At 39.9% G+C, this 25,733-nt stretch overlaps 1 protein-coding gene across 4 annotated transcripts in view; it reads left to right on the top strand.

Moving 5' to 3' along the window:
- Nucleotides 1-25,733, top strand: part of Rbcn-3B (WD repeat-containing protein Rbcn-3B) — a 393,934-nt gene that overhangs the window by 180,493 nt on the left and 187,708 nt on the right. For all 4 annotated transcript variants that reach the window (XM_071666665.1, XM_071666667.1, XM_071666666.1 and 1 more), the window contains 3 exons: nucleotides 1,897-2,053; nucleotides 4,121-4,258; nucleotides 22,328-22,396. In XM_071666665.1, coding sequence (XP_071522766.1) covers nucleotides 1,897-2,053; nucleotides 4,121-4,258; nucleotides 22,328-22,396 — 364 coding nt within the window. The remainder of the gene's footprint in view (nucleotides 1-1,896; nucleotides 2,054-4,120; nucleotides 4,259-22,327; nucleotides 22,397-25,733) is intronic.

Here is a 25,733-nt window from a genome sequence, read left to right as displayed (position 1 = left end):
TCAGTCCCACAAGCTGTGAGATATATTTTCTGAAATATATAAGTCTGGGCCTGGTTCATACTAACCCTCTTATTTTGGTGAAGAAGCCTCTACTTCACCCACCCTTTTCAAACAACTTCTAAGACTTCAGAGGTGTTCAGTAGGTAATTGGATCCAACCTCAGCAAATCAGCAACTACCTCTGGGCTAATGCAGACTTCCTTGAGATTGTGTCAATGTTAGACATTCATCTACATTGCAGTCAGCTAGCAATTACAGATCAGCATTTTTTATATGTGTTCTTTTTATGTGATAATCTTATATTGTATTTGATTATATATTTATGTATTAGCAGGAATACCTGTCTATCGGACGAATAAAATAACCCCCTAAATTCCATAACAGTGCATATGTTGTACCACTCTACGACCTTCCTCATTTCATCTTGTATTGCTGTCACTTTTGTTGCTGATTAATCAAGAAGTATGGAAACATACATGGAACAGAAGTACATTAGATTGGGAAAATCTCAACCATCCCATAAGGTCTACTGCTATTGCCCTCACCCTCACCCCCACCCACATCCCTCTGACCATCCTCTTGTGTATAGTTTGGTACTGGTTGATCAGGAAATGTAGAAAATGTTGGGAGGGGGGAACCCCCCTCACCTTGTTTGGAATTAGATGGGAGCTGCCAAAACCCTAACCCTGTAATGACTTTCCCATATCCTCCTATATCACTTTGTCAGGTTTGCTGCTGATTGATCAAGAGATGTAGAAATGTAGAAAAGAGTAGATACTCTATCACACAGGCCAGTCTCACTGACTGACTAGATCTTTGAGGATCTGGAAAAGACAACCAGAAAACAAGTTGATGGCTGTCTATAGAGGAATTAACCATTTTAGATTTCTGTGGGAAAGCATTTAGTACTCTGCTACATAGGAGGCTGATCTTGAAGCTAGATCACTGGCAGGAAGAAGGGGACTTCATCATTGGATAAAAGATTATCTTCATGGAAGAGAACAAGAGAAGCATATCAGAAGAACTTACACATAATAGGTTGAAGTCAGCAGTAGAGTGCTGGAGGCTTTTGATATGGGACCATTACTCCTCTTGACCTATGTAAATGACTCTTACCTGAATGTGTTGGCAGATGATGCAAAGATTATGAGGGAAGTGAAAAGCAAGGAAGATTGCATTATCTTACAAGAGGACATTAACAGATTCCAAAGCTGGTCTGATACATGGTCGAAGAAGTTGAATCAGAGTAAATGGACAGTGATGAGGGTGGTTCACCACAATAGAAGGCCTTGATATGATGATCCTTAAACAGGAAATAATCTTTATTTGCATGTATTTGTTTATAACCTTTTGCTGACTGTGTTTACATTCTTCTGACTGTATAATGGCCAGGGTGATACTGAGCAACTGTGTCATTGTGTTGGTGGGTGTTTGAAACAAAGCCCATGAACATTAGCACACATGCTAATGTAAGGCTTGCTGGAGTGTAAGGGTTAAGTAAGAAGGTTTTGCTTTTTTTATTTCCTTTTGATTAACCTCATATTCTTGCATTTTCTGTTTGGGTGAAAATTGTAAAAAGGTTTTGAATGGGTTTTGTTTTCTTGACTCTTTTGACAGTGCAAAGCAAATACAGTGCCACTCACCTTCTCTGATTCTCATGTATGGACATATGATGTTCAGTTTTTATATAGAGTATATACTTGAATTGTGTATCATTTTTTAATGATTTTTTAATATTCATTATTGGAGATGTTTACCATTGTTGTAAAAATTATTCTTTTTTAACTATGAATCTGATATGACCTGGGAGGTAGATAAAGACAAATGAAGCTTGGCTTGTCTTTCTTAAGTACAAGTACTGTAAAGTCTCATTTTCAAAACAACTGTTTATCTTCAGAGAGGGATCCAGCAGGTATTAGGAGAACAGAACAACTACCAGGACATTCATGATAGTTCCAAGATGAGAACGTGTCCACTCATGATCCAGGGACTTCGCACAAATAAACAGGATGCAAATTCTCATGTTCTCTTCTTTGACATCGAAGCTCTTATTGGTTAGTTTTCTCATTTGGTTCATCTCATGTATTGTTTCTGTTTATTTCAGTTGTATAAAGTATTCTGGTGCAGGATGTGTACTTGAGGGACCTTCTCATGCTTAGAAAAAAGCTTCTGATCTTCCAACCCCCATAATTAAAACAACTTATTTTCATCTCTGGAATAATTGTCTTATCCCCTTCTAATTACAGATGCAAGGTTAGGGGAGATTAACAAATTTAAATGCCAAAGTTATTCAGGAATTAAGATTTGTTAGGGGGATTAACAAATTTAAATGTGAGTTATTCAAGAATTAAGATTTTACCTGTTTTCTGTGTATCTTGCTCCACGTGAAATAGGTATGGATATTGTTACATTTAGCTTACAGTACATTCATATGAAACTACACATTTTGAGAAATTTTGTTGTACATCAGTTATATACATTATCAGGACTATATTAGGTTTAACAAAGTAGATTTAGAATATTTATAGATTTATGTAGCAGCATTGATAATGGATCTTCTTTTGTTGAAATTATGGGATTACCTTTTGAAATTATGATATAGTATAAGTAATGAAGTTGTGAGAAGGATATGGGGTGTGAAATCTTTGAAAGGCACATTAGTGTTTTTTTTTTTTTTTTTTTTTTGATAGAGTAATGATGGAGAATTATTGAATTACATGTTACTTAATAGGCATGTAAAGAGAGACTTTTGGATGTTAATGTGCAGAGAGAGGCAGCTGGAGGGATGTCTGATCACTATCCTGTGGAGGCAAAGGTGAAGATTTGTAGAGGTTTTCAAAAAAGAAGAGAATGTTGTGTTTGGGAGAAGAGAGTGGTGACAGTAAGTGAGCTTGGAAAGCAGACTTGTGTGAGGAAGTACCAAAAGAGATTGAATGTAGAATGGCAAAAGTTGAGAGCAAATGATGTGAGGGGAGTGGGTGAGAAATGGGATGTAGTTAGGATAGCAGTGATGGCTTGTGCAAAAGATGCATGTGGCATGAGAAAGGTGGGAGATGGGCAGTTTAGAAAGGGTAGTCAGTGGTGGGATGAAAAAGTAAAGTTGTTAGTGAAAAGAAAAGAGAGGCTTTTGGACAATACTTGCAAGGAAGGAGTGCAGATGACTGGGAGATGTATAAAAGAAAGCAGCAGGAGGTCAAGAGAAAGATGCATGGGTTGAAAAAGAGGGCAAATGAGAGTTGGGGTGAGAGAGTATCATTAAACTTTAGGGAGAGTAAAGAAAATGGTTTTGGGGAAGTGAATATTTTGAAGGTTTGTTAAATGTGTTTGATGATAGCGTGGCAGATATAGGGTGTTTTGGTCGGGGTGGTGTGCAAAGTGAGAGGGTCAGGGAGAATGGTATGGTTAAGAGGGAAGAGGTAGTAAAAGCATTGTGGAAGATGAAAGCCGGCAAGGCAGCAGGTTTGGATGTTGTTTCAGTAGAATTTTTGAAAAAGGGGGTGACTGCGTTGTTGATTGGCTGGTAAGGATACTCATTGTATTTATGGATCATGATGAAGTGCCTGAGGATTGGGAGAATGCATAGTGCCATTGTGCAAAGGGGATAATGGTGAGTGGTCAAACTACAGAGACATAAATTTGTTGAGTGTTCCTGGCAAATTACATGGGAGGGTATTGATTGAGAAGGTGAAGGTATGTACAGAGCATGATATTAGGGAAGAGCAGTGTGATTTCAGAAGTGTTAGAGTATTGGTGGATCAGGTGTTTGCTTTGAAGAATGTATGTGAGAAATACTTAGAAAAACAGATGGGTTTGTATGTCGCATTTATGGATCTGGAGAAGGCATATGATAGGGTTGATAGAGATGCTTTGTGGAATGTCTTAAGAGTATGTGATGTGGGAGGTAAGTTGCTAGAAGCAGTGAAAAGTTTTTACCAAGGAAGTAAGGCATGTGTAAGAGTACAAAGAGAGGAAAGTGTTTGGTCCCCAGTGAATGTCGGTTTGCGGCTGGGGTGTTTGATGCCCCCATGATTGTTTGATTTGTTTATGGATGGGGTGGGTAGAGAGGTTAGTTTTAGCAGACTGCATCAGTATATTACTACCTTCGCAATATTTTGTTGCAGTTCAACTTTTGAGTGATGAATACACCCTTATGTCTCCTGGGACCCTGGAAGCCAATGAGTTGATCATGAGTAGCCAGTATCAGCGTATGAGTGTACTTACTCATCCTGCCTCACCAGAAGCAGCGAAGAAAATAGCAGGTCAGTGTCTAGCATTTTGTGTAACTTGATAATTCTCTTCATGTATGATAACCCATGTAAATTCTTATTCATAAATACAGACTTTTGGTTATGTAGCTCCTGGTGTGTTGATATTTTTAACTGAACTTTGTTTTCAGTTCCACATTTACTGGAAGAGTTTTTAGGCTGTGCAACACCTTAAACACATTGTTTCTTTTATGTTGAGGTATCTGTAAGTATTTTCAGTCTTCCTAAATGATTTAAGTCTCATGGTGATAGAAACTGACATTTTGATGAAGTGAATCTTAGTATTAAAGTGTATGGGCATTGGGCTGTATAATAATCTACTATTATTTGTAGTGATGAATTTGAGTAACTGGTGATAATATTAGTATTTAGTCAGACTCCTAGGTATAATGATAGAGGATGAGGCATGATGAGGCATTTTATGAATTTTCTTTCATTGTTAACAGTATCACACAAGACCTTTCACTGTGATAAGCTAAAGACCTAGCACCATTTCCCAATAAGGGGGGTTCAAAAACTAAGCATATGGATTAGATTTTGCATGCAGTGAATAGAGTAATTTCTCCTAACTACAGAAATGTATACATTTTCTGAGAGTTGTTGTCCAAATAGCTGCTATGCAGTCAAAGAGCGTGAGAAGCAGTGCTGTTAGGTGCATGAGTGTTCTAATGTTTTTTGTCATCATTGATTGAATTTTTCTTGCCTCCATTACACTAGTACAATAGTATACATTACTATTTGTGTTAGCAAAAGCTAATTGTATGGTTGAATAATTTGAATAACGTTTATTATGGTATATAAAAATGTTTACCATGAACAGCATTTTATACTTGGAAATGCTGCTCCATAATTAAGGTTGATAATTGGCAATATTATGGCAACAGATATTAGAATGTCAAAGGCAAAAAGCTTCCATAGATATTTGATGAAGCATCTTATCCATGAGATAAGGGAGAAAGAATCCTACCTCTATATTCCCCATGTGTCATAGAAGGCGACTAAAGGGGGCAGGAGCATAGGGCTGGAAACCCTCATCTTCTTGTATTTAAATTTCTAAAAGAGGAAACAGAAGAGCCAAGCCGGGAGTGCTCATCTTCCTCAAAGGCTCAGACTGGGGTGTCTGAATGTGTGTGGATGTAACCAAGATGAGAAGAGAGGAGAGATAGGGAGTATGTTTGAGGAAAGAAACTTGGATGGTCTGGCTCTGAGTTAAACAAAGCTCAAGTGTAAAGTGTAAGGGGAAAAATGGTTTAGAAATGTCTAAGGATTAAAGTCAAGTGGTAGGTGAGAGAACAAGAACTAAGAAAGAGTAGCACTACTCCTTAAGCAGGTGGGAGTGTGTGATTAGAGTGTAGGGAAATAAATTCTAGGTTGATGTGGGTAAAACTGAAAGTGGAAGCTGAGAGATGGGTGATTATTGTGATTATTAGTGCCTATGCATCTGGCCATGACAAGAAAGACTATGAGAGGCAAATGTTGTGGGAGTAGCTGAGTGAGTGTGTGAACAGTTTTAGTGAATGAGACCGGGTATTAGTGATGGGTGATTGAAATGTGTAGGTAAGTAATATGGCAGTTGAAAGTATAATGGGTGTGTATGGAGTGTTCAATATTATGACTGGTAATGGTGAGTAGCCTGTGGAATTGTGTGCTGAAAAAGACTGGTAATTGGGAATATCTATGTGAATTCTTACTCTTATATTTTTCAATTCATCCTCCAACAGCTGGGAAATGTTCCATGTTTAGAAATATAGATATATCACTATCACTTCTGATGAGAGATTTTTCATTTGTTTCAATTCTTTGTGGCTTGTACAAGAGCTACATATGTGTTAATGATTGTTGGGTTAGCCATTAGCTTATTTGGATCTCGTATCAGTATACATGTACATGTTTTGATTGAATTACTGGTTCCTAAGTATGACATGAACAGTGGAAAGGGACTTTTAACCCCTTGTAAACTGTCACTGATTATGTCATATTCCCATTAGACTGAGATTTTCAGAAATATCAAAATTGAGTAGAAAAATCTTATGAAATTGAAGGAGAAAGAAGAAAAACACATATAAGCATTTCTCACTCACCACATCATCCAGATATGAAGTGTGAATGCACCAGTGGTTGGTGTAACTTCCCCAGCATAAGTAAGCCAGGAGAGAAGTGATGTGAACAGATGCCAGCTAGTGCTATGCAATTGCTAGTTAAGAAAATGAATTGGTAGATGCATCCTTTCTTTGTCTGTTTCCGGCAACACCTCGCTAACACAGGAAACGGTGATCATGTATGGAAAAAAATCTTATGCTCGTAAAACAGACCACAGAGGAAAGAAAAATTACTTTAATTTCCTAACTCTGATGAAAATCCTTATATTTTATCTAACAATCACACCCCATAGATAAAATTTGTCTGCTTCTTGCATGATGTGGAACATATCCAGGGTGTCAAATGTTATTCTGCACAGCACCTTACCCAAAGTAAGGCCTATAGCAAAAGGTATAGGAGCCACTTTCTGTTTTGTATTTGAAATTGAAACAAAGTAAACTGAAAGATCCTGCAATGCTATGTTCAGGGATAAAGTTATTTATTTGAATTATGACATACAAACTACTTCAGTTACAGATAAGAGAGTAAAAAAGGGGGGGGTATTATGAAAGACCACAACTTTATTAAGACTAGCCTAAAAGGTATCAAAGACATTTATCTACTTTGAGGGAGTAAAATGCTGGAGTTATCTTTGTGAGGGAGTAAAATGCTGGAGTTATCTTTGCTTCACAAGGACAATGGCAACCTGCACACCAATTGTAAGTCTCCACATGTACATATCCATATTTACCGCCTTCATCCATTCCCGTCTCCACCCTGCCACACATGAAACAGCACACACACACACACACACACACACACACACACACACACACACACACACACACACACACACACACACACACACACACACAACGGGGGCATGAAGCAGTGCCAGGATCAGACAAAAAGCCCACATTCGTTCACGCTCAGTCTCTAGCTGTCATGTGTAATGCACTGAAACCACAGCTCTCTTTCCACTTCCAGGCCCCACAGACCTTTCCATGGTTTTCCCCAGACGTTTCACATGCCCTGGTTCAATCTATTGACAGCATGTCCACCCTGGTATACCACATCATTCCAATTCACTCTATTCTTTGCACGCCTTTCACCCTGTTGTATGTTTAGGCCCTGATCACTCAGAATCTTTTTCTTTCCATCCTTCCACACCCAATTTTATCTCCTGCTTCTCCTTGTTCCCTCCACCTCAGTCACATATATCCTCTTTGTCAATCTTTCCTCACTCATTCTCTCCATGTGTCCAAACCATTTCAACACACCCTCTTCTGCTCTCTCAACCACTCTTTTTATTACCACACATCTCTCTTACCATTTCAGGACTTAGTTGATCAACCACCTCACACCATATATTGTCCCCAAACATCTCATTTCCAACACATCCACCCTCCTCCGTACAACTTTCTTTATAGCCCATGCCTCGCAACCATATAACGTTGTTGGAACCACTATTCCTTCAAACATACCCATTTTTGCTCTCCGAGATAACGTCCTCACCTTCCACACATTCTTCAGCACTCAGAACCTTCGCCCCCTCCCCCACCCTGTGACTCACTTCCGCTTCCACGGTTCCATCCACTGCCTAATCCAATCCCAGATATCTAAAACACTTCACTTCCTCCAGTTTTTCTCCATTCAAACTTGCCTCCCAATTCACTTTTCCCTCAACCCTACTGAACCTAATAACCTTGCTCTTATTCACTTTTACCCTCAGCTTTCTTCTTTCACACACTTTACCAAACTCAGTCACCAACTTCTGCAATTTGTCACCCAAATCAGCCACCAGCACTGTATCATCAGCGAACAACAAGTGACTCACTTCCCAGGCCCTCTCATCCACAATGGACTGCATACTTGCCCCTCTCTCCAAAACTCTTGCAGTCACCTTCCTAACAACCCCATCCATACACAAATTAAACAACCATGGAGACATCACGCACCTCTGCCGCAAACCGACATTTACTGAGAACCAATCACTTTCCTCTCTTCCTACTCATACACATGCCTTACATCCTTGATAAAAACTTTTCACTGCCTCTAGCAACTTACCTCCCACACCATATACTCTTAATACCTTCCACAAAGAATCTCTGTCAACTCTATCATATGCCTTTTCCATATCCATAAATGCTACATACAAATCCGTTTGTTTTTCTAAGTATTTCTTACATATATTCTTCAAAGCAAACACCTGATCCACACATCCTCAACTACTTCTGAAACCACACTGCTCTTCCCCAATCTGATGCTATGTACATGCCTTCACCCTCTCAATCAATACCCTCCCATATAATTTCCCAGGAATACTCAACAAACGTATACCTCTGTAATTTGAACACTCACCTTTATCCCCTTTGCTTTTGTACATTGGCACTATGCATACATTCTGCCAGTCCTCAGGCACTTCACCACGAACCATACATGCATTGAATATCCTCACCAACCAGTCAACAACACAGTCACCCCCTTTTTTAATTAATTCCAGAGAAGTACCATCCAAACCCACTGCCTTGCCGGCTTTCATCTTCCGCAAAGTTTTTACTACCTCTTCTCTGTTTACCAAATCATTCTCCCTGACCCTCTCACTTCACACACCACCTCAACCAAAACACCCTATCATCAAACATATTCAACAAAGCTTCAAAATACTCGCACCATCTCCCTCTCACTTCACCACCACTTGTTATTACCTTCCCATTTGCCCCCTTCTTATGCACTTTATTTACCTCCCTCCAAAACATCTTTTTATTCTCCCTAAGATTTAATGATACTCTCTCACCCCAACTCTCCTTTGCCCTCTTTTTCACCTCTTGCACCTTTCTCTTGACCTCTTGCCTCTTTCTTTTATACATCTTCCAGTCATTTGCCCTATTTCCCTGCAAAAATCATCCAAATGCCTCTCTTCTCTTTCACAAACAATCTTACTTCTTCATCACCTCACTCACTACCCTCTCTAATCTCCCCACCTCCCACTTTTCTCATGCCATAGCATCTTTTGTGCAAGCCATCACTGCTTCCCTAGATACATCCCATTCCTCCCCCACTCCCCTTACGTCATTTACCTCTCACCTTTTTCCATTATGCATTCAATCTCTCCTGGTACTTCCTCACACAAACTTCCTTTCGAAGCTGGCTCACTCTCACCACTCCCTTCACCCCAACATTCTCTCTTCTGAAAACCTCTACATATCTTCACCTTCGCCTTCACAAGATAATGATCAGACATCCCTCCAGTTGCCCCTCTCAGCACATTAACATCCAAAAGTCTTTTTCACGCCCCCATCAGTTAGCATGTAATCCAATAATGCTCTCTGGCCATCTTCCTACTTACATACGTATACTTATGTATATCTCTCTTTTTTTTTTTTTTTTTTTTTTTTTTTTACCTCGTCGCTGTCTCCCGCGGTTGCGAGGTAGCGCAAGGAAACAGACGAAAGAAATGGCCCAACCCCCCCCATACACATGTACATACACACGTCCACACACGCAAATATACATACCTACACAGCTTTCCATGGTTTACCCCGGACGCTTCACATGCCTTGATTCAATCCACTGACAGCACGTCAACCCCTGTATACCACATCGCTCCAATTCACTCTATTCCTTGCCCTCCTTTCACCCTCCTGCATGTTCAGGTCCCGATCACACAAAATCCTTTTCACTCCATCTTTCCACCTCCAATTTGGTCTCCCTCTTCTCCTCGTTCCCTCCACCTCCGACATATATATCCTCTTGGTCAATCTTTCCTCACTCATTCTCTCCATGTGCCCAAACCATTTCAAAACACCCTCTTCTGCTCTCTCAACCACGCTCTTTTTATTTCCACACATCTCTCTAACCCTTACGTTACTTACTCGATCAAACCACCTCACACCACACATTGTCCTCAAACATCTCATTTCCAGCACATCCATCCTCCTGCGCACAACTCTATCCATAGCCCACGCCTCGCAACCATACAACATTGTTGGAACCACTATTCCTTCAAACATACCCATTTTTGCTTTCCGAGATAATGTTCTCGACTTCCACACATTTTTCAAGGCTCCCAAAATTTTCGCCCCCTCCCCCACCCTATGATCCACTTCCGCTTCCATGGTTCCATCCGCTGACAGATCCACTCCCAGATATCTACAACACTTCACTTCCTCCAGTTTTTCTCCATTCAAACTCACCTCCCAATTGACTTGACCTTCAACCCTACTGTACCTAATAACCTTGCTCTTATTCACATTTACTCTTAACTTTCTTCTTCCACACACTTTACCAAACTCCGTCACCAGCTTCTGCAGTTTCTCACATGAATCCGCCACCAGCGCTGTATCATCAGCGAACAACAACTGACTCACTTCCCAAGCTCTCTCATCCCCAACAGACTTCATACTTGCCCCTCTTTCCAAGACTCTTGCATTTACCTCCCTAACAACCCCATCCATAAACAAATTAAACAACCATGGAGACATCACACACCCCTGCCGCAAACCTACATTCACTGAGAACCAATCACTTTCCTCTCTTCCTACACGTACACATGCCTTACATCCTCGATAAAAACTTTTCACTGCTTCTAACAACTTGCCTCCCACACCATATATTCTTAATACCTTCCACAGAGCATCTCTATCAACTCTATCATATGCCTTCTCCAGATCCATAAATGCTACATACAAATCCATTTGCTTTTCTAAGTATTTCTCACATACATTCTTCAAAGCAAACACCTGATCCACACATCCTCTACCACTTCTGAAACCACACTGCTCTTCCCCAATCTGATGTTCTGTACATGCCTTCACCCTCTCAATCAATACCCTCCCATATAATTTACCAGGAATACTCAACAAACTTATACCTCTGTAATTTGAGCACTCACTCTTATCCCCTTTGCCTTTGTACAATGGCACTATGCACGCATTCCGCCAATCCTCAGGCACCTCACCATGAGTCATACATACATTAAATAACCTTACCAACCAGTCAACAATACAGTCACCCCCTTTTTTAATAAATTCCACTGCAATACCATCCAAACCTGCTGCCTTGCCGGCTTTCATCTTCCGCAAAGCTTTTACTACCTCTTCTCTGTTTACCAAATCATTTTCCCTAACCCTCTCACTTTGCACACCACCTCGACCCAAACACCCTATATCTGCCACTCTGTCATCAGACACATTCAACAAACCTTCAAAATACTCATTCCATCTCCTTCTCACATCACCACTACTTGTTATCACCTCCCCATTTATGCCCTTCACTGAAGTTCCCATTTGCTCCCTTGTCTTACGCACCCTATTTACCTCCTTCCAGAACATCTTTTTATTCTCCCTAAAATTTACTGATAGTCTCTCACCCCAACTCTCATTTGCCCTTTTTTTTTTCACCTCTTGCACCTTTCTCTTGACCTCCTGTCTCTTTCTTTTATACTTCACCCACTCAATTGCATTTTTTCCCTGCAAAAATCGTCCAAATGCCTCTCTCTTCTCTTTCACTAATACTCTTACTTCTTCATCCCACCACTCACTACCCTTTCTAAACAGCCCACCTCCCACTCTTCTCATGCCACAAGCATCTTTTGTGCAATCCATCACTGATTCCCTAAATACATCCCATTCCTCCCCCACTCCCCTTACTTCCATTGTTCTCACCTTTTTCCATTCTGTACAGAGTCTCTCCTGATACTTCCTCACACAGGTCTCCTTCCCAAGCTCACTTACTCTCACCACCTTCTTCACCCCAACATTCACTCTTCTTTTCTGAAAACCCATACTAATCTTCACCTTAGCCTCCACAAGATAATGATCAGACACCCCTCCAGTTGCACCTCTCTTTTTAAACCAGGTATTTCCAATCACCAGTCCTTTTTCAGCACACAAATCTACAAGCTCTTCACCATTTCCATTTACAACACTGAACACCCCATGTACAACAATTATGCCCTCAACTGCAACTTCACTCACCTTTGCATTCAAATCACCCATCACTATAACCTGGTATTTTGCATCAAAGCTGCTAACACACTCACTCAGCTGCTCCCAAAACCGTTGCCTCTCATGATCTTTCTTCTCATGACCAGGTGCATAGGCACCAATAATCACCCAACTTTCTCCATCCACTTTCAGTTTTACCCATATCAATCTAGAGTTTACGTTTTTACACTCTATCACATACTCCCACAACTCCTGCTTCAGGAGTAGTGCTACTCCTTCCTTTGCTCTTGTCCTCTCACCAACCCCTGACTTTACTCCCAAGACATTCTCAAGCCACTCTTCCCCTTTACCCTTTAGCTTTGTTTCACTCAGAGCCAAAACATCCAGGATCCTTTCCTCAAACATACTACCTATCTCTCCTTTTTTCTCATCTTGGTTACATCCACACACATTTAGACACCCCAGGAGAATGAGCACTCCCTGCATGACTCCTTCTTCTGTTTCCCCTTTTAACAAGTTAAAATACAAAGAGGGGAGGACCAGAAGGGCAATTGTTTACTAATTGTATCAGCAATAAAGCCATCCATTTTGTATAGAGCTTCACTAATATCAAGGATATAATTATTTTTGTATTTATTAATAAAAGAAGATTCAATGATATTTCTTGTGGTAATGGAGTTAGAGTTAGTAACTGAGATGGCATTACTCCAGCCAATACAATGATAAAAGTTGTTAATGTGATTAGATGTTCTTATACACAGTCTTTTATACACAATTTAAGCAGTTCAATAAAAACAGTTTTTTCCATTCAAACTTACCTCCCAATGAACTTGTCCCTTAACTCTACTGAACCTAATAACCTTGCTCTTATTCACATTTACTCTTAACTTTCTTCTTTCACACACTTTACTAAACTCAGTCACCCACTTCTGCAGTTTCTCACCTGAATCAACCACCAGCGCTGTATCATCAGCGAACAACAACTGACTCACTTCCCGAGACCTCTCATCCAGAACAGACTGCATACTTGCCCCTTTCTATAAAACTCATGCATTCACCTCCTTAACCGCCCCATCCATAAACAAATTAAATGACCATGGAGATATCACACACCCCTGCCACAAACCGACATTCACTGGGAACCAGTCACTTTCCTCTGTTCCTACTAGTACACATGCCTTACATCCTTGGTAAAGTAAAAACTTTTCACTGCTTCTGGCAACTTGTCTCTTACACTACATACTCATGAAATCTTCCACAAAGCATCTCTTTCGACCCTATCATATGCCTTCTCCAAATCCATAAATGCTACATACAAATCCATCTGTTTTTCTAAGTATTTCTCTCAAGCATTCTTCAAAGCAAACACCTGATCCACATCCTCCACCACTTCTGAAACCACATTGCTCTTCCCCAGTCTGATGCTCTGCACATGCTCTCACCCTCTCATTCAATACCCTTCCATATAGTTTCATAGTAATACTCAACAATCTTATGCCTCTGTGATTTGAACACTCACCTTTATCCCCTTTGCCCTTGTACATTGGCACTATGCATGCATTCCACCAATCCTCAGGCACTTCACCATGATCCATACATACGTTGAATATCCTTACCAACCACTCAGTAACACAATTACCCCTTTGTTTAATAAATTGCACTGCAATACCATCTACACCCTCCGCCTTGCTGGCTTTCATCTTTCGTAAAGCTCTCACTGCCACTTCTCTGTTTACCAAACCATTCTCCCTGACCCTCTCACTTCGCACACCACCCCGACCAAAACACCCTGTATCTGCCACTCTATCATCAAACACATTCAACAAACCTTCAAAATACTCACTCCATCTCCTTATCACTTCATCAGTACTTGTTATTACCTCCCCATTTGCCCCCTTCACCCATGTTCTCATTTGTTTTTGTCTTACGCACATTATTTACCTCCTTCCAAAACATCTTTTTATTCTCCCTGAAATATAATGATACTCTCTCACCCCAAGTCTCATTTACCCTCTTTTTTACCTCTTGCACCTTTCTCTTGTCCTTGTGCTTCTGTTTTTTATACATCTCCCAGTCATTTGCACTGCTTCCTTGCAAAAATCATCTAAACACCTCATTCTTCTCTCTCACTAAAAATCTTACTTTATCCCACCGCTCACTTCCGTTTCCAATCTGCCCTCCTCCTACCTTTCTCATGCCACATGCCTCTTTTGCGCAAGCCGTCACTGCTTACCTAAATACATCCCATTCCTCCCCCACTCCCCTTATGTCATTTGCTCTCACCTTTGCCATTCTGCACTCAATCTCTCCTGGTGCCTCCTTACACAAGTCTCCTTTCCAAGCTCACGTACTCTCACCACTCTCTTCACCCCAACATTCTCTCTTCTTTTCTGGAAACCTCTACAAATCTTCACCTTTGTCTCTACAAGATAGTGATTAGACATCCCTCCAGCTGCACCTCTCAGCTTTGTTTGAGGTAGGGGAGAAAGAATTCTTCCTCTGTATTCCCCATGTGTTGTAGGAAACTAAAGGGGTGGGAGCGGAAGGTTTGAAACCTTCCCTCAATTTCCAAAAGGAAACAGATGGGGCCAGGTGGGAAGTGCTCATCCTCTTTGAAGAGTCAGATTTAAGGTGTCTGAATGTGTGTGGATGTAACTAAGGTGAGGAGAGATAAGTTGTATGTTTGAGGAAAGAAGCCCTGGATGTTCTTGCTCTGAGTGAAACTGTGCTCAAGGGCGAAGATGAAGAATGATTTGGAAATGTCTTAGGAGTAAAGTCATGGGTTGGTGAGAGGACAAGAGCAAAGGAAGGAGTAGCACTACTCCTGAAGCAGGAGTTGTAGAAATGTGTGATAGAATGCAAAGAATTAGATTCTAGATTGAGTGTTGGTAAGAATCCTTCAAAATACTCATTCCATCTCCTCAATCTGTCAATACCTACTTGTTATCACTTCCCCTTTTGCCCCCTTCACTGATGTTCCCATTTGTTCTCTTGTCTTTTGCATGGTATTGACCTCCTTCCAAAGCTTCTTTTTATTCTTCCAAAAGTTTAATGATACGTTCTCACCCCAACTCTCATTTGCCCTCTTTTTCTTCCCTTGCCTGCACCTACCTCTTGACCTGCTGCTTTCTCATATACATCTCCCAGTCATTTGCACTCATTGTAAATAGTGCTTGAAATGCCTCTCTTTTCTCTTTCACTTTAAAAGAAGACTTGTGTGAGGAATTACTGGGAAATATTAAGTATATAATGGCAAAATGTGAGAGCAAATGACGTGATGGAGTGAGTGAGGAATGGGATGTATTTCGGGAAGCAGTGATGGCTTGTGCAAAGGATGCATGTGGCACGAGAAAGGTGGGAGGTGAGCAGATTAGAAAGGGTAGGGAGTGGTGGGATGAAGAATTAAAGGTGTCAGTGAAAGAGAAAAGAGAGCCTCTTGGACGATACTTGCAAGGAAGGAGTGCAAATGACTGGGAGACATATAAATGAAAGCAGCAGAAGGTCAAGAGAAAGGTGCAAGGGTTGAAAAAGAGGGCAAATGAGAGTTGGGGTGAGAAAGTATCATTAAACTTTAGGGAGAAAAAAAAGATGTTTTGGAAGGAGGTGAATAACATGTGTAAGACGGAGAACAAATGGGAACATCGGTGAAGGGGACAAGTGGGCAAGTAATGACAGGTAGTAATGAAGTGAGAAGGAGATGGAGTATTTTGAAGGTTTATGGAATGAGTTTGATGATAGAGTGGCAGATATAGGGTGTTTTGGTTGGGGTGGTGTGCAAAGTGAGAGGGGTCTCGGAGAATGGTTTGGTTGAGAGAAGAGGCAGTGAAAGCTTTAAGTTAGATGAAATCTGGCAAGGCAGTGGTTTGGTTGGTATTGCTGTAGAATTTATTATAAAAAGGAGATGACTGTGTTGTTGATTGGTTGGTAAGTATATTCAGTGTATGTATGGCTCATGGTGAAGTGCCTGAGGATTGGCAGATTGCCTGCATAGTGCCATTGTGCAAAGGCAAAGGGGATAAAGGTGGGTGTTCAGACTACAGAGGCATAAGTTTGTTGAGTATTCCTGGGAAATTATATGGGAGGGTATTGATTAAGAAGGTGAAGGCATGTACAGAGCATGATATTGGGGAAGAGCAGTGTGGCTTCAGAAGTGGTAGAGGATGTGTGGATCAGGTGTGTGCTTTGAAGTATGTGTGTGAGAAATCTTAGAAGCGCAAATGGATTTGTATGAAGCCTTTATGGGTCTGGAGAAGGCATATGATAGGGTTGATAAAAATGCTTTGTGGAAGGTCTTAAGAGTTTATGGTGTGGGAGGTAAATCTAGAAGCAGTGAAATGCTTTTACCAAGGATGTAAGGCATGTATACAAGTAGGAAGAAGGAATGATTAGTTCCTAGTGAATGTTGGTGTGTGGCAGGGGTGTGTGATGTCCCTATGGTTGTTTAATTTGTTTATGGATGGGGTGGTTATGGAGGTAAATGCAAGAGTTTAAGAGAGAGGGGTGAGTATGCAGTCTGTAGTGGATGAGAGAGCCTAGGAAGTGAGTCAGTTGTTGTTCACCAGTGATTCATCTCTAGCTGTCATGTGTAATGCACCGAAGCTGCAGTTCCCAATCCATATCCAGGCCCCACAGACCTCTCCATGGTTTACCCCAGATGCTTCACATGCCCTGGTTCAGTCCATTGACTGCATGTCGACCCAGTATACCACATCATTCCAATTTACTCAATTCCTTGCATGTGTCTCACCCTCTTGCATGTTTAGGCCTAGATTGCTCAAAATTTTCTTAACTCAATCCTTCCAACTCAAATTGGTCTCCTGCTTTTCGTTGTTCCTTCCACCTCTGACACATATCCTCTGTCAACCTTTCCTCTGTCATTCTTTCCATATGTTCAGATCATTTCAACACACCCTCTTCTGCTCTCTTAACTACACTTTTTATTATCACACATCTCTCTTACCCTTTCATTACTTACTTGATCAGACCACCATATGATATCGTTTGAACTACTATTCCTTCAAACATACTCATTTTTGCTCTCTGAGGTAATGTTCTCTATTTCCTTACATTCTTCATTGCTCCCAGAACCTTTTTTCCCCTCCCTCACCTTGTGACTCATTTCCACTTCCATGGCTCCATTTGCTGCCAAGTCCACTCCCAGATATCTAAAATACTTCAGTTTCTCCAGTTTTTCTCCATTTGAACTTACATCCCTACTAACTTGTCCTTCAACCCTGCTGATCCTAATAACTTTGCTCTTATTCACATTTAGTCTTTTTTCTTTCATGCACTTTTCCAAACTCAGTCACCAACTTCTGCAGTTTCTCACTTGAATCAGTCACTACTGCTATATCATGAGCAAAAAAACAATTGACTGATTTCCCAGGCCCTCTCATCCCCAACAGACTGCATACTTCGCCCCTCTCTCCAAAACTCTTGCATTTACCTCCCTCTCCACCCCATCCATAAACAAATTGAATAACCATGGGGACATCACAACCCTAGCCTGAGCCAGAAACTTACTTTATCGACCAACCTCTATGGGTGAATGAACAGCTGGGTTGACTGTGGACTGACTGCTGCAACCAGCGCTCGACCCTGGGTGGCCCGTGAATGCATCACGATCAGGAATCCCAACCACTACACCACTGTTCTCTTCTTGCAAGTAGAACAGATATCTTTACTGATGATTCAAAATGTGATGCTGTAGTTATTGAAGAAGAATCTTGTATGCCAAAACTAACAAGAACTTTCCATGTGTATTGCAGAACTGTATGATATTCAGGCTGAACTGTAATTGATTGATCAAGGTAATAAAAGTCTACTCTTATTCCCAGAGAGGACTCCAAGCCATATCATGATATACTCCAATGCATTGGATTGTGAGAATCTTCCCAAAGCATAAGAGTGTATAATTTTGCAGGTGTCAGTAGGAATGAAATAGCATTTGCAAAAGGCGAAAGCAGCAGTCTGTATAAGAGAGTTATTCCTTTCAGTTGTCTTATAGGCAAAGTGAATGATTATGTTTGAAGTAAATAGCAAGCTAGATTGAACTTGAAAGCCCAAAAGAATAACAAACTACAGAGGATAAAGGTTTTGAAGTATGGCACTCTCCTGTGACAGAAGTTGTCATTTTGAGACACACTTTTGTTGATTGGGGATTGGTCATATTGTGTTGACCCATGGTTACATGATAGAGAGGAGACCTTCTCCAGTATGTGACACTTTCAACTGCAGTGTTATCTTCGAGTATGTATTAACATAATTCCAGAAGTATCATTTAGGAGTGTCAGAGTTGGTTATGATTTAGATGATATTATTAGAAGGAATAATTGTGTTGGAAATTTTAGACAATAAATAGTATTTTTGTAAATAGATGGATGGGTTTCTTTAATGGAGAGCAAAATGAATTTGTGCGCTGAAAAAGGACTGGTGATTGGGAATACCTGGTTTAAAAAGAGAGATATACATAAGATTTGTATGTAGCATTTATGGATCTGGAGAAGGCATATGATAGAGTTGATAGAGATGCTCTGTGGAAGGTATTAAGAATATATGGTGTGGGAGGAAAGTTGTTAGAAGCAGTGAAAAGTTTTTATCGAGGATGTAAGGCATGTGTACGTGTAGGAAGAGAGGAAAGTGATTGGTTCTCAGTGAATGTAGGTTTGCGGCAGGGGTGTGTGATGTCTCCATGGTTGTTTAATTTGTTTATGGATGGGGTTGTTAGGGAGGTGAATGCAAGAGTTTTGGAAAGAGGGGCAAGTATGAAGTCTGTTGGGGATGAGAGAGCTTGGGAAGTGAGTCAGTTGTTGTTCGCTGATGATACAGCGCTGGTGGCTGATTCATGTGAGAAACTGCAGAAGCTGGTGACTGAGTTTGGTAAAGTGTGTGAAAGAAGAAAGTTAAGAGTAAATGTGAATAAGAGCAAGGTTATTAGGTACAGTAGGGTTGAGGGTCAAGTCAATTGGGAGGTGAGTTTGAATGGAGAAAAACTGGAGGAAGTGAAGTGTTTTAGATATCTGGGAGTGGATCTGGCAGCGGATGGAAACATGGAAGCGGAAGTGGATCATAGGGTGGGGGAGGCGGCGAAAATTCTGGGAGCCTTGAAGAATGTGTGGAAGTCGAGAACATTATCTTGGAAAGCAAAAATGGGTATGTTTGAAGGAATAGTGGTTCCAACAATGTTGTATGGTTGCGAGGCGTGGACTATGGATAGAGTTGTGCGCAGGAGGATGGATGTGCTGGAAATGAGATGTTTGAGGACAATGTGTGGTGTGAGGTGGTTTGATCGAGTAAGTAACGTAAGGGTAAGAGAGATGTGTGGAAATAAAAAGAGCGTGGTTGAGAGAGCAGAAGAGGGTGTTTTGAAATGGTTTGGTCACATGGAGAGAATGAGTGAGGAAAGATTGACCAAGAGGATATATGTGTCAGAGGTGGAGGGAACGAGGAGAAAAGGGAGACCAAATTGGAGGTGGAAAGATGGAGTGAAAAAGATTTTGTGTGATCGGGGCCTGAACATGCAGGAGGGTGAAAGGAGGGCAAGGAATAGAGTGAATTGGAGCGATGTGGTATACCGGGGTTGACGTGCTGTCAGTGGATTGAATCAAGGCATGTGAAGCGTCTGGGGTAAACCATGGAAAGCTGTGTAGGTATGTATATTTGCGTGTGTGGAAGTATGTATATACATGTGCATGGGGATGGGTTGGGCCATTTCTTTCGTCTGTTTCCTTGCACTACCTCGCAAACACGGGAGACAGCGACAAAGTATAATGAAAAAAAAAAATAAATATATATATATATATTTATTTATTTATTTTTTTTTTGCTTTGTCGCTGTCTCCCGCGTTTGCGAGGTAGCGCAAGGAAACAGACGAAAGAAAGAAAAAAAGATTTTTGGAAGGAGGTAAATAAAGTGCGTAAGACAAGGGAACAAATGGGGACATCAGTGAAGAGGGCTAATGGGGAGGTGATAACAAGTATTGGTGATGTGAGGAGGATGTGGAGTGAGTATTTTGAAGGTTTGTAGAATGAGTTTGATGATGCAGTGGCAGATATAGTGTGTTTTGGTCGAGGTGTTGTGAAAAGTGAGAGGGTTAGGGAGAATGACATGGTAAACAGGGAAGAGGTAGTAAAAGCTTTGCAGAAGATGAAAGCCGGCAAGGCAGCGGGTTTGGATGGTATTGCAGTGGAATTTATTGAAAAGGGGTGACTGTGTTGTTGACTGGTTGGTAAGGTTATTTAATGTATGTATGATTCATGGTGAGATGCCTGAGGATTGGCTGAATGCTTGCATAGTGCCATTGTACAAAGGCAAAGGGGATAAAGGTGAGTGCTCAAATTACAGAGGTATAAGTTTGTTGAGTATTCCTTGGAAATTATATGGGAGGGTATGGATTGAGAGGGTGAAGGCATGTACAGGTCATCAGATTGGGGAAGAGCAGTGTGGTTTCAGAAGTGGTAGAGGATATGTGGATCAGATGTTTGCTTTGGAAAATGTGAGAAATACTTAGAAAAGCAAATGGATTTGTATGTAGCTTTTATGGATCTGGAGAAGGCATATGATAGAGTTGATAGAGATGTTCTGTGGAAGTTATTAAGAATATATGGTGTGGGAGGCAAGTTATTAGAAGCAGTGAAAAGTTTAAATCAAGGATGTAAGGCATTTGTACAAATGGGAAGAGAGGAAAGTGATTGGTTCTCAGTGAATGTGGGAGGTGAATGCAAGAGTTTTGGAAAGAGGGGCAAGTATGCAATCTGTTGTGGATGAGAGAGCTTGGGAAATGAGTCAGTTGTTGTTCGCTGATGATACAGCACTGGTGGCTGATTCGGGTGAGAAACTGCAGAAGTTGGTGACTGAGTTAGGTAAAGTGTGTGAAAAAAGAAAGCTGAAAGTAAATGTGAATAAGAGCTAGGTTATTAGGTACAGTAGGTTTGAGGGACAAGTCAATTGGGAGTACGTTTGAATGGAGAAAAACTGGAGGAAGTGAAGTGTTTTAGATATCTGGGAGTGGATTTGGCAGTGGATGGAACCATGGAAGCAGAAGTGAGTCATAGGGTGGGGGAGGGGGTGAAAGTTCTGGGAACATTGAAAAATGTGTGGAAGGCGAGAACGTTATCTTGGAAAGCAGAAATGGGTATGTTTGGAGGAATAGTGGTTCCAACAATGTTATATGGTTGCGAGGCGTGGTCTATAGATAGAGTTGTGCGGAGGAGGGTGGATGTGCTGGAAATGAGATGTTTGAGGACAATATGTGGTATGAGGTGGTTTGATCGAGTAAGTAATGAAAGGGTAAGAGAGATGTATGGCAATACAAAGAGTGTGGTTGAGAGAACAGAAGAAGGTGTTTTGAAATGGTTTGGTCACATGGAGAGGTGAGTGAGGAAAGATTGATGAAGAGGATATATGTGTCAGAGGTGGAGGGAATGAGGAGAAGTGGGAGACCACATTGAAGGTGGAAGGATGGAGTGAAAAAGATTTTGAGTGATTGATCAGGGCCTGAACATGCAGGAGGGTGAAAGGTATGCAAAGAATAGAGGGAATTGGAATAATGTGGTATACCAGGAATAACTCAACAAACTTATACCTCTGTAATTTGAGCACCCATTTTTATCCCCTTTTGAATTTGTAGAATCTCTTAAATGAAGCCAAAGTATATGTATGTAAATTGTATGATTTTAGAATTTTTTATTCTAAAAGGTGGTGGATAATCTTTAGGCTTTTAGCGCTGTATAAACTCTACAAAGCCACATCAGTCTTGTATGGATGTAACAGTTTTTTCTCATGTACCATGATATAGAGAAAGTACCTGCTTGATCTTGACCAGTGGGTTGTTTCTCATGTAGTGTGAATGTGTACAGGCACTGGACAGGTGAATATTAAAGATATTCTGCTATGTACTAACATGGAAATCTCACGTATGATAATAAAGTTTTTTTTACATGTCTCTTCCTTGCCTTTCTCTGCGGACTTGTGTGAATGCTGTCTTGGTGACAACCACTTGGTGATTTTTGGGTGATGATGTGACTTGAGGGGACAGAATTCTTTGGAAAGGTGAAGGACAAAGCTGGAGAGATGGAAAAGAAGATGAAGGAGAAAGATAAGCACGGTAAGGATCGAGATGTTGTTTGATAGGGTCATTATTTATGATAGTATATTGGCGTATGGCATAGTGCTCAAGGGGTATAGTGGACTATATTCCATTTAGTAAATGTCAGTTTATTTTTTGAAGTCATGTGTTAATCTTACCAACTTGGCTTAGAGCAAGAAATATTGTCACTGTACCTACATACCTTTTTCTGAGGAGCCTCACCCTCCCTTCCTCATATTATACATATGAAAGTATGATTGTAATGGAAGCATCCTTGATTAAGCACATCATGCTTTGTAAATATTAGTCATGTCCAGTTTTTTCTTATATGGAAGAGTAGTTCTAGTGCTGAGGGGGTTTCCTCTACTTTTCATGGTATATCTTTAAAAATAGATTTTTAAGTACATTTTATGGGTTGATGTATAAATGGCTTTTCTCATACTTGTTTCTTGTATCACTGATATTGTTAGTCATTTTGAATATGAAAGTTTTATGTAGGCTCATGGCATTTACAAACTTAATTTCAAACTTAGTTGTGCATTTTAATCTGAACAGTCTTTACTATGAATTTACAAACTTAATTTTAAACTTAGTTTTGCATTTTAATCTGAACATTTTTTTACTTTATGTACTCTCACCAGTATCCGAATTATCTTCATGCTACTATTTTTATTAGATCTGATATTGTTTGATATTTCACTTTTATATCCCTTCTGATACAGTAGGGGATTTTATGATTGACATGCATTTATTTGTTTTTTGGTGTTTCCACACATTTATCCATCAGTCCATTTCTTATATGCATGAACAGCTACTGGTAGGGACCATGACTTGAAGAGCAGTAGTTGGAATTTATTTTCCCTGTTCAAGAGAACTTTCTTTCTAATCTGTTATCATCTTGTGACATTTTAAAAAAATTTGGACATTAGAGGGATTTTTTTTTTCCATTGGTATAGAGCTTCATTTTAGTGAATTATTGACATTCCTGTCATTAGATATATCATGTAATCATCTATGCCCTTCATAAGGCATCAGTACTTGAACTCCTAATATTCTTATTGACTGGTGTTTGCGACTCCACTGCCTAATCTTTGTCAGCTTGGTTTCTGTTCATAGGTGTCACTCAAGCCAGTTACTGCACACTATGCACACAATCCAGTATTCCTAAGTGTAATAGAATCACTGTTGTTTACATTGTATTCACAAGCAATTGTCTGGTATTCGAAGGAGGGTGATTCAACCATTACTGTTAACATATATGTAGCACATATTCAGACCAGAATCAGTCTCATTTGCCTCTTTAGTTTTCTTCCAGTTTACTTTGAGGTATCTTCATTTCAGCTATATTTCTCATTTATTTTCCTCACATTTTCCATATATGTACTTTGATGAAGAAAGAGGGTCTTTCTCTTGGTTGTGATAGACATTTCAAAATTCAACATCTAAGATAATCCCTTCAAAAGACACTATTACTCTGCTAGTTTATTATATGAAGAATAGTGAATTATAGAGCAGGATCAAGAGAGCATTTTTTTTGTAGTGTATAGGTCTAGGATATTTCTTCATAACTGTTATTCGTAGTTCTTGAAATGCTTTAAAAGCTGTCATTGAAGTTCCTGAATTTCCAGAACTTAGTGACAGAAAGTGTGTTGTCTAAATACAGACCAAATTTACCCACATGAATGTGGATCTTCATTTTACTCATTCCCAGACTTGTTTTGAGGGGTTAGCAAACTATGTTTTATGAAATGCTCCTATTTAGATTAGATTTTACACAACTGAATCATTGTTTAACCTGTATCATGAGAAAAAAAGTTATAGAAGATACAGAAACTGCTAAGAATACATTATTTGTATTAAGACACAATTTGAGAGGATCTTAGTAGAAGGATTGGATATGATAATGGAGCAAGGAAATCAGTCCTGTGGTGTTGCTTCCATTGAGGTTGAGAATGTGCAGCAGACCATAAAGGAAGCTGCTTTATGTAAACCATTGGCTATTTCTGTAGCAAGACAGTGATGAAACTGATTTGCTTTGAACTGTTTTTGTATTCTTGCATACATAAAGAAAATTCATTAGTCATTTCTGATGGCAGTTACTGAATTAATAAGATGGCTTGATACACTAAGCTGTATGAGTTAGGTTAATGGATATTTCTTGATGGTGAAGGAATCCATTGTGATAAGAATGTGGTTAAGCTTAGGGGAACTGTTTCATATGCCTGATATTGAAGCAGACTTCCACAATTCTTTGGGAAGTGTACTGATGCTGTTTTGTCTTAATTCTTCTAACATTAGATCTGCAGTAATTTTTAGGATTTTATTTTGATACCATGCTTGCCTATCTGCATAATGTTTCTCATTTCTCATATTCAAAGAAGGCTGGAATCTGTATAATCATCAAATATTTCGTTTGCTGATTGTCAGAGAATTAGCTGCATTTATTTGGACATTTGTTGAAGTACTTTGCATGGTTGTTTGGATATTAGAGGATGGAATAGGAAGAAAGAATGTTTGAAAGGAATGAGTGTTGTCTTAGCAGGTGTAAAGGAGGTATATAAAATAAGATAGGCATTGCGCAGTGAAAGGGGAAATAGTGAAAGAAAAATGATTAACAGTTAATACAGTTTGTGTAATTTCAGCATTGAGTTTAGCATTTTGCTGAGCTGAACTGCAATTCAAGGGGACACTTAATCCCAGGGCTCCCCAATTGTAATTTGTTAGTGCTTTAGTCAAGTTTTGCACATGAAGAAAAGTATAGAGATTGTACTACTGTTTCTTGTGCCTGTATGGCTATTTTCTGTCTTGTATGATTTTTTGGACATGTGTGCATCTTCCACATGCTTGAATTTGAATTTTGAACCAGAGTTTTAAAACAGCATCTGTTTATAAATGTATTTTATTATACATTTATCTTTTTCTTCACTTGACAGTGAGATCTGTAGATCTCTTTATTTTCTGATGTGTCATTATTGTCATTTTGAGTACCAGATAATGGAATCTAAGCGACAAAATGATAGAAAGCTAAACTACTGAAAGTTTCCACTCTTACCCCAACCCATTGAGTGATAAAGGAATCCATTCAGTTGTCAGAAATCTATAACAGACCTTTTGACTTTACTTTCAATATGTTTGACATTTATTTTATGAGAGTGATTATTGTGCAGTGCACAATGGGTGATGTCTCATGTATTTTAAGTGCCTTAAAATTGAGTTATAATGCTTCATGAGGCAGAGTTACTGCACTAGGATTTCTTATATCTGGATGTTTAGATTGAGTTTAAAGTCTCAGTTTAGGCAGTGAGTTATAAGTGGGTTTGTGTAGTAGTTTTAATCAAGTTCAAATTAATCAAGT

Source organism: Panulirus ornatus, chromosome 11, assembly GCF_036320965.1.
Source record: "Panulirus ornatus isolate Po-2019 chromosome 11, ASM3632096v1, whole genome shotgun sequence".
Taxonomy (NCBI): Eukaryota; Metazoa; Arthropoda; class Malacostraca; order Decapoda; family Palinuridae; genus Panulirus; species Panulirus ornatus.
This window is presented reverse-complemented; position numbering and strand designations above follow the sequence as displayed.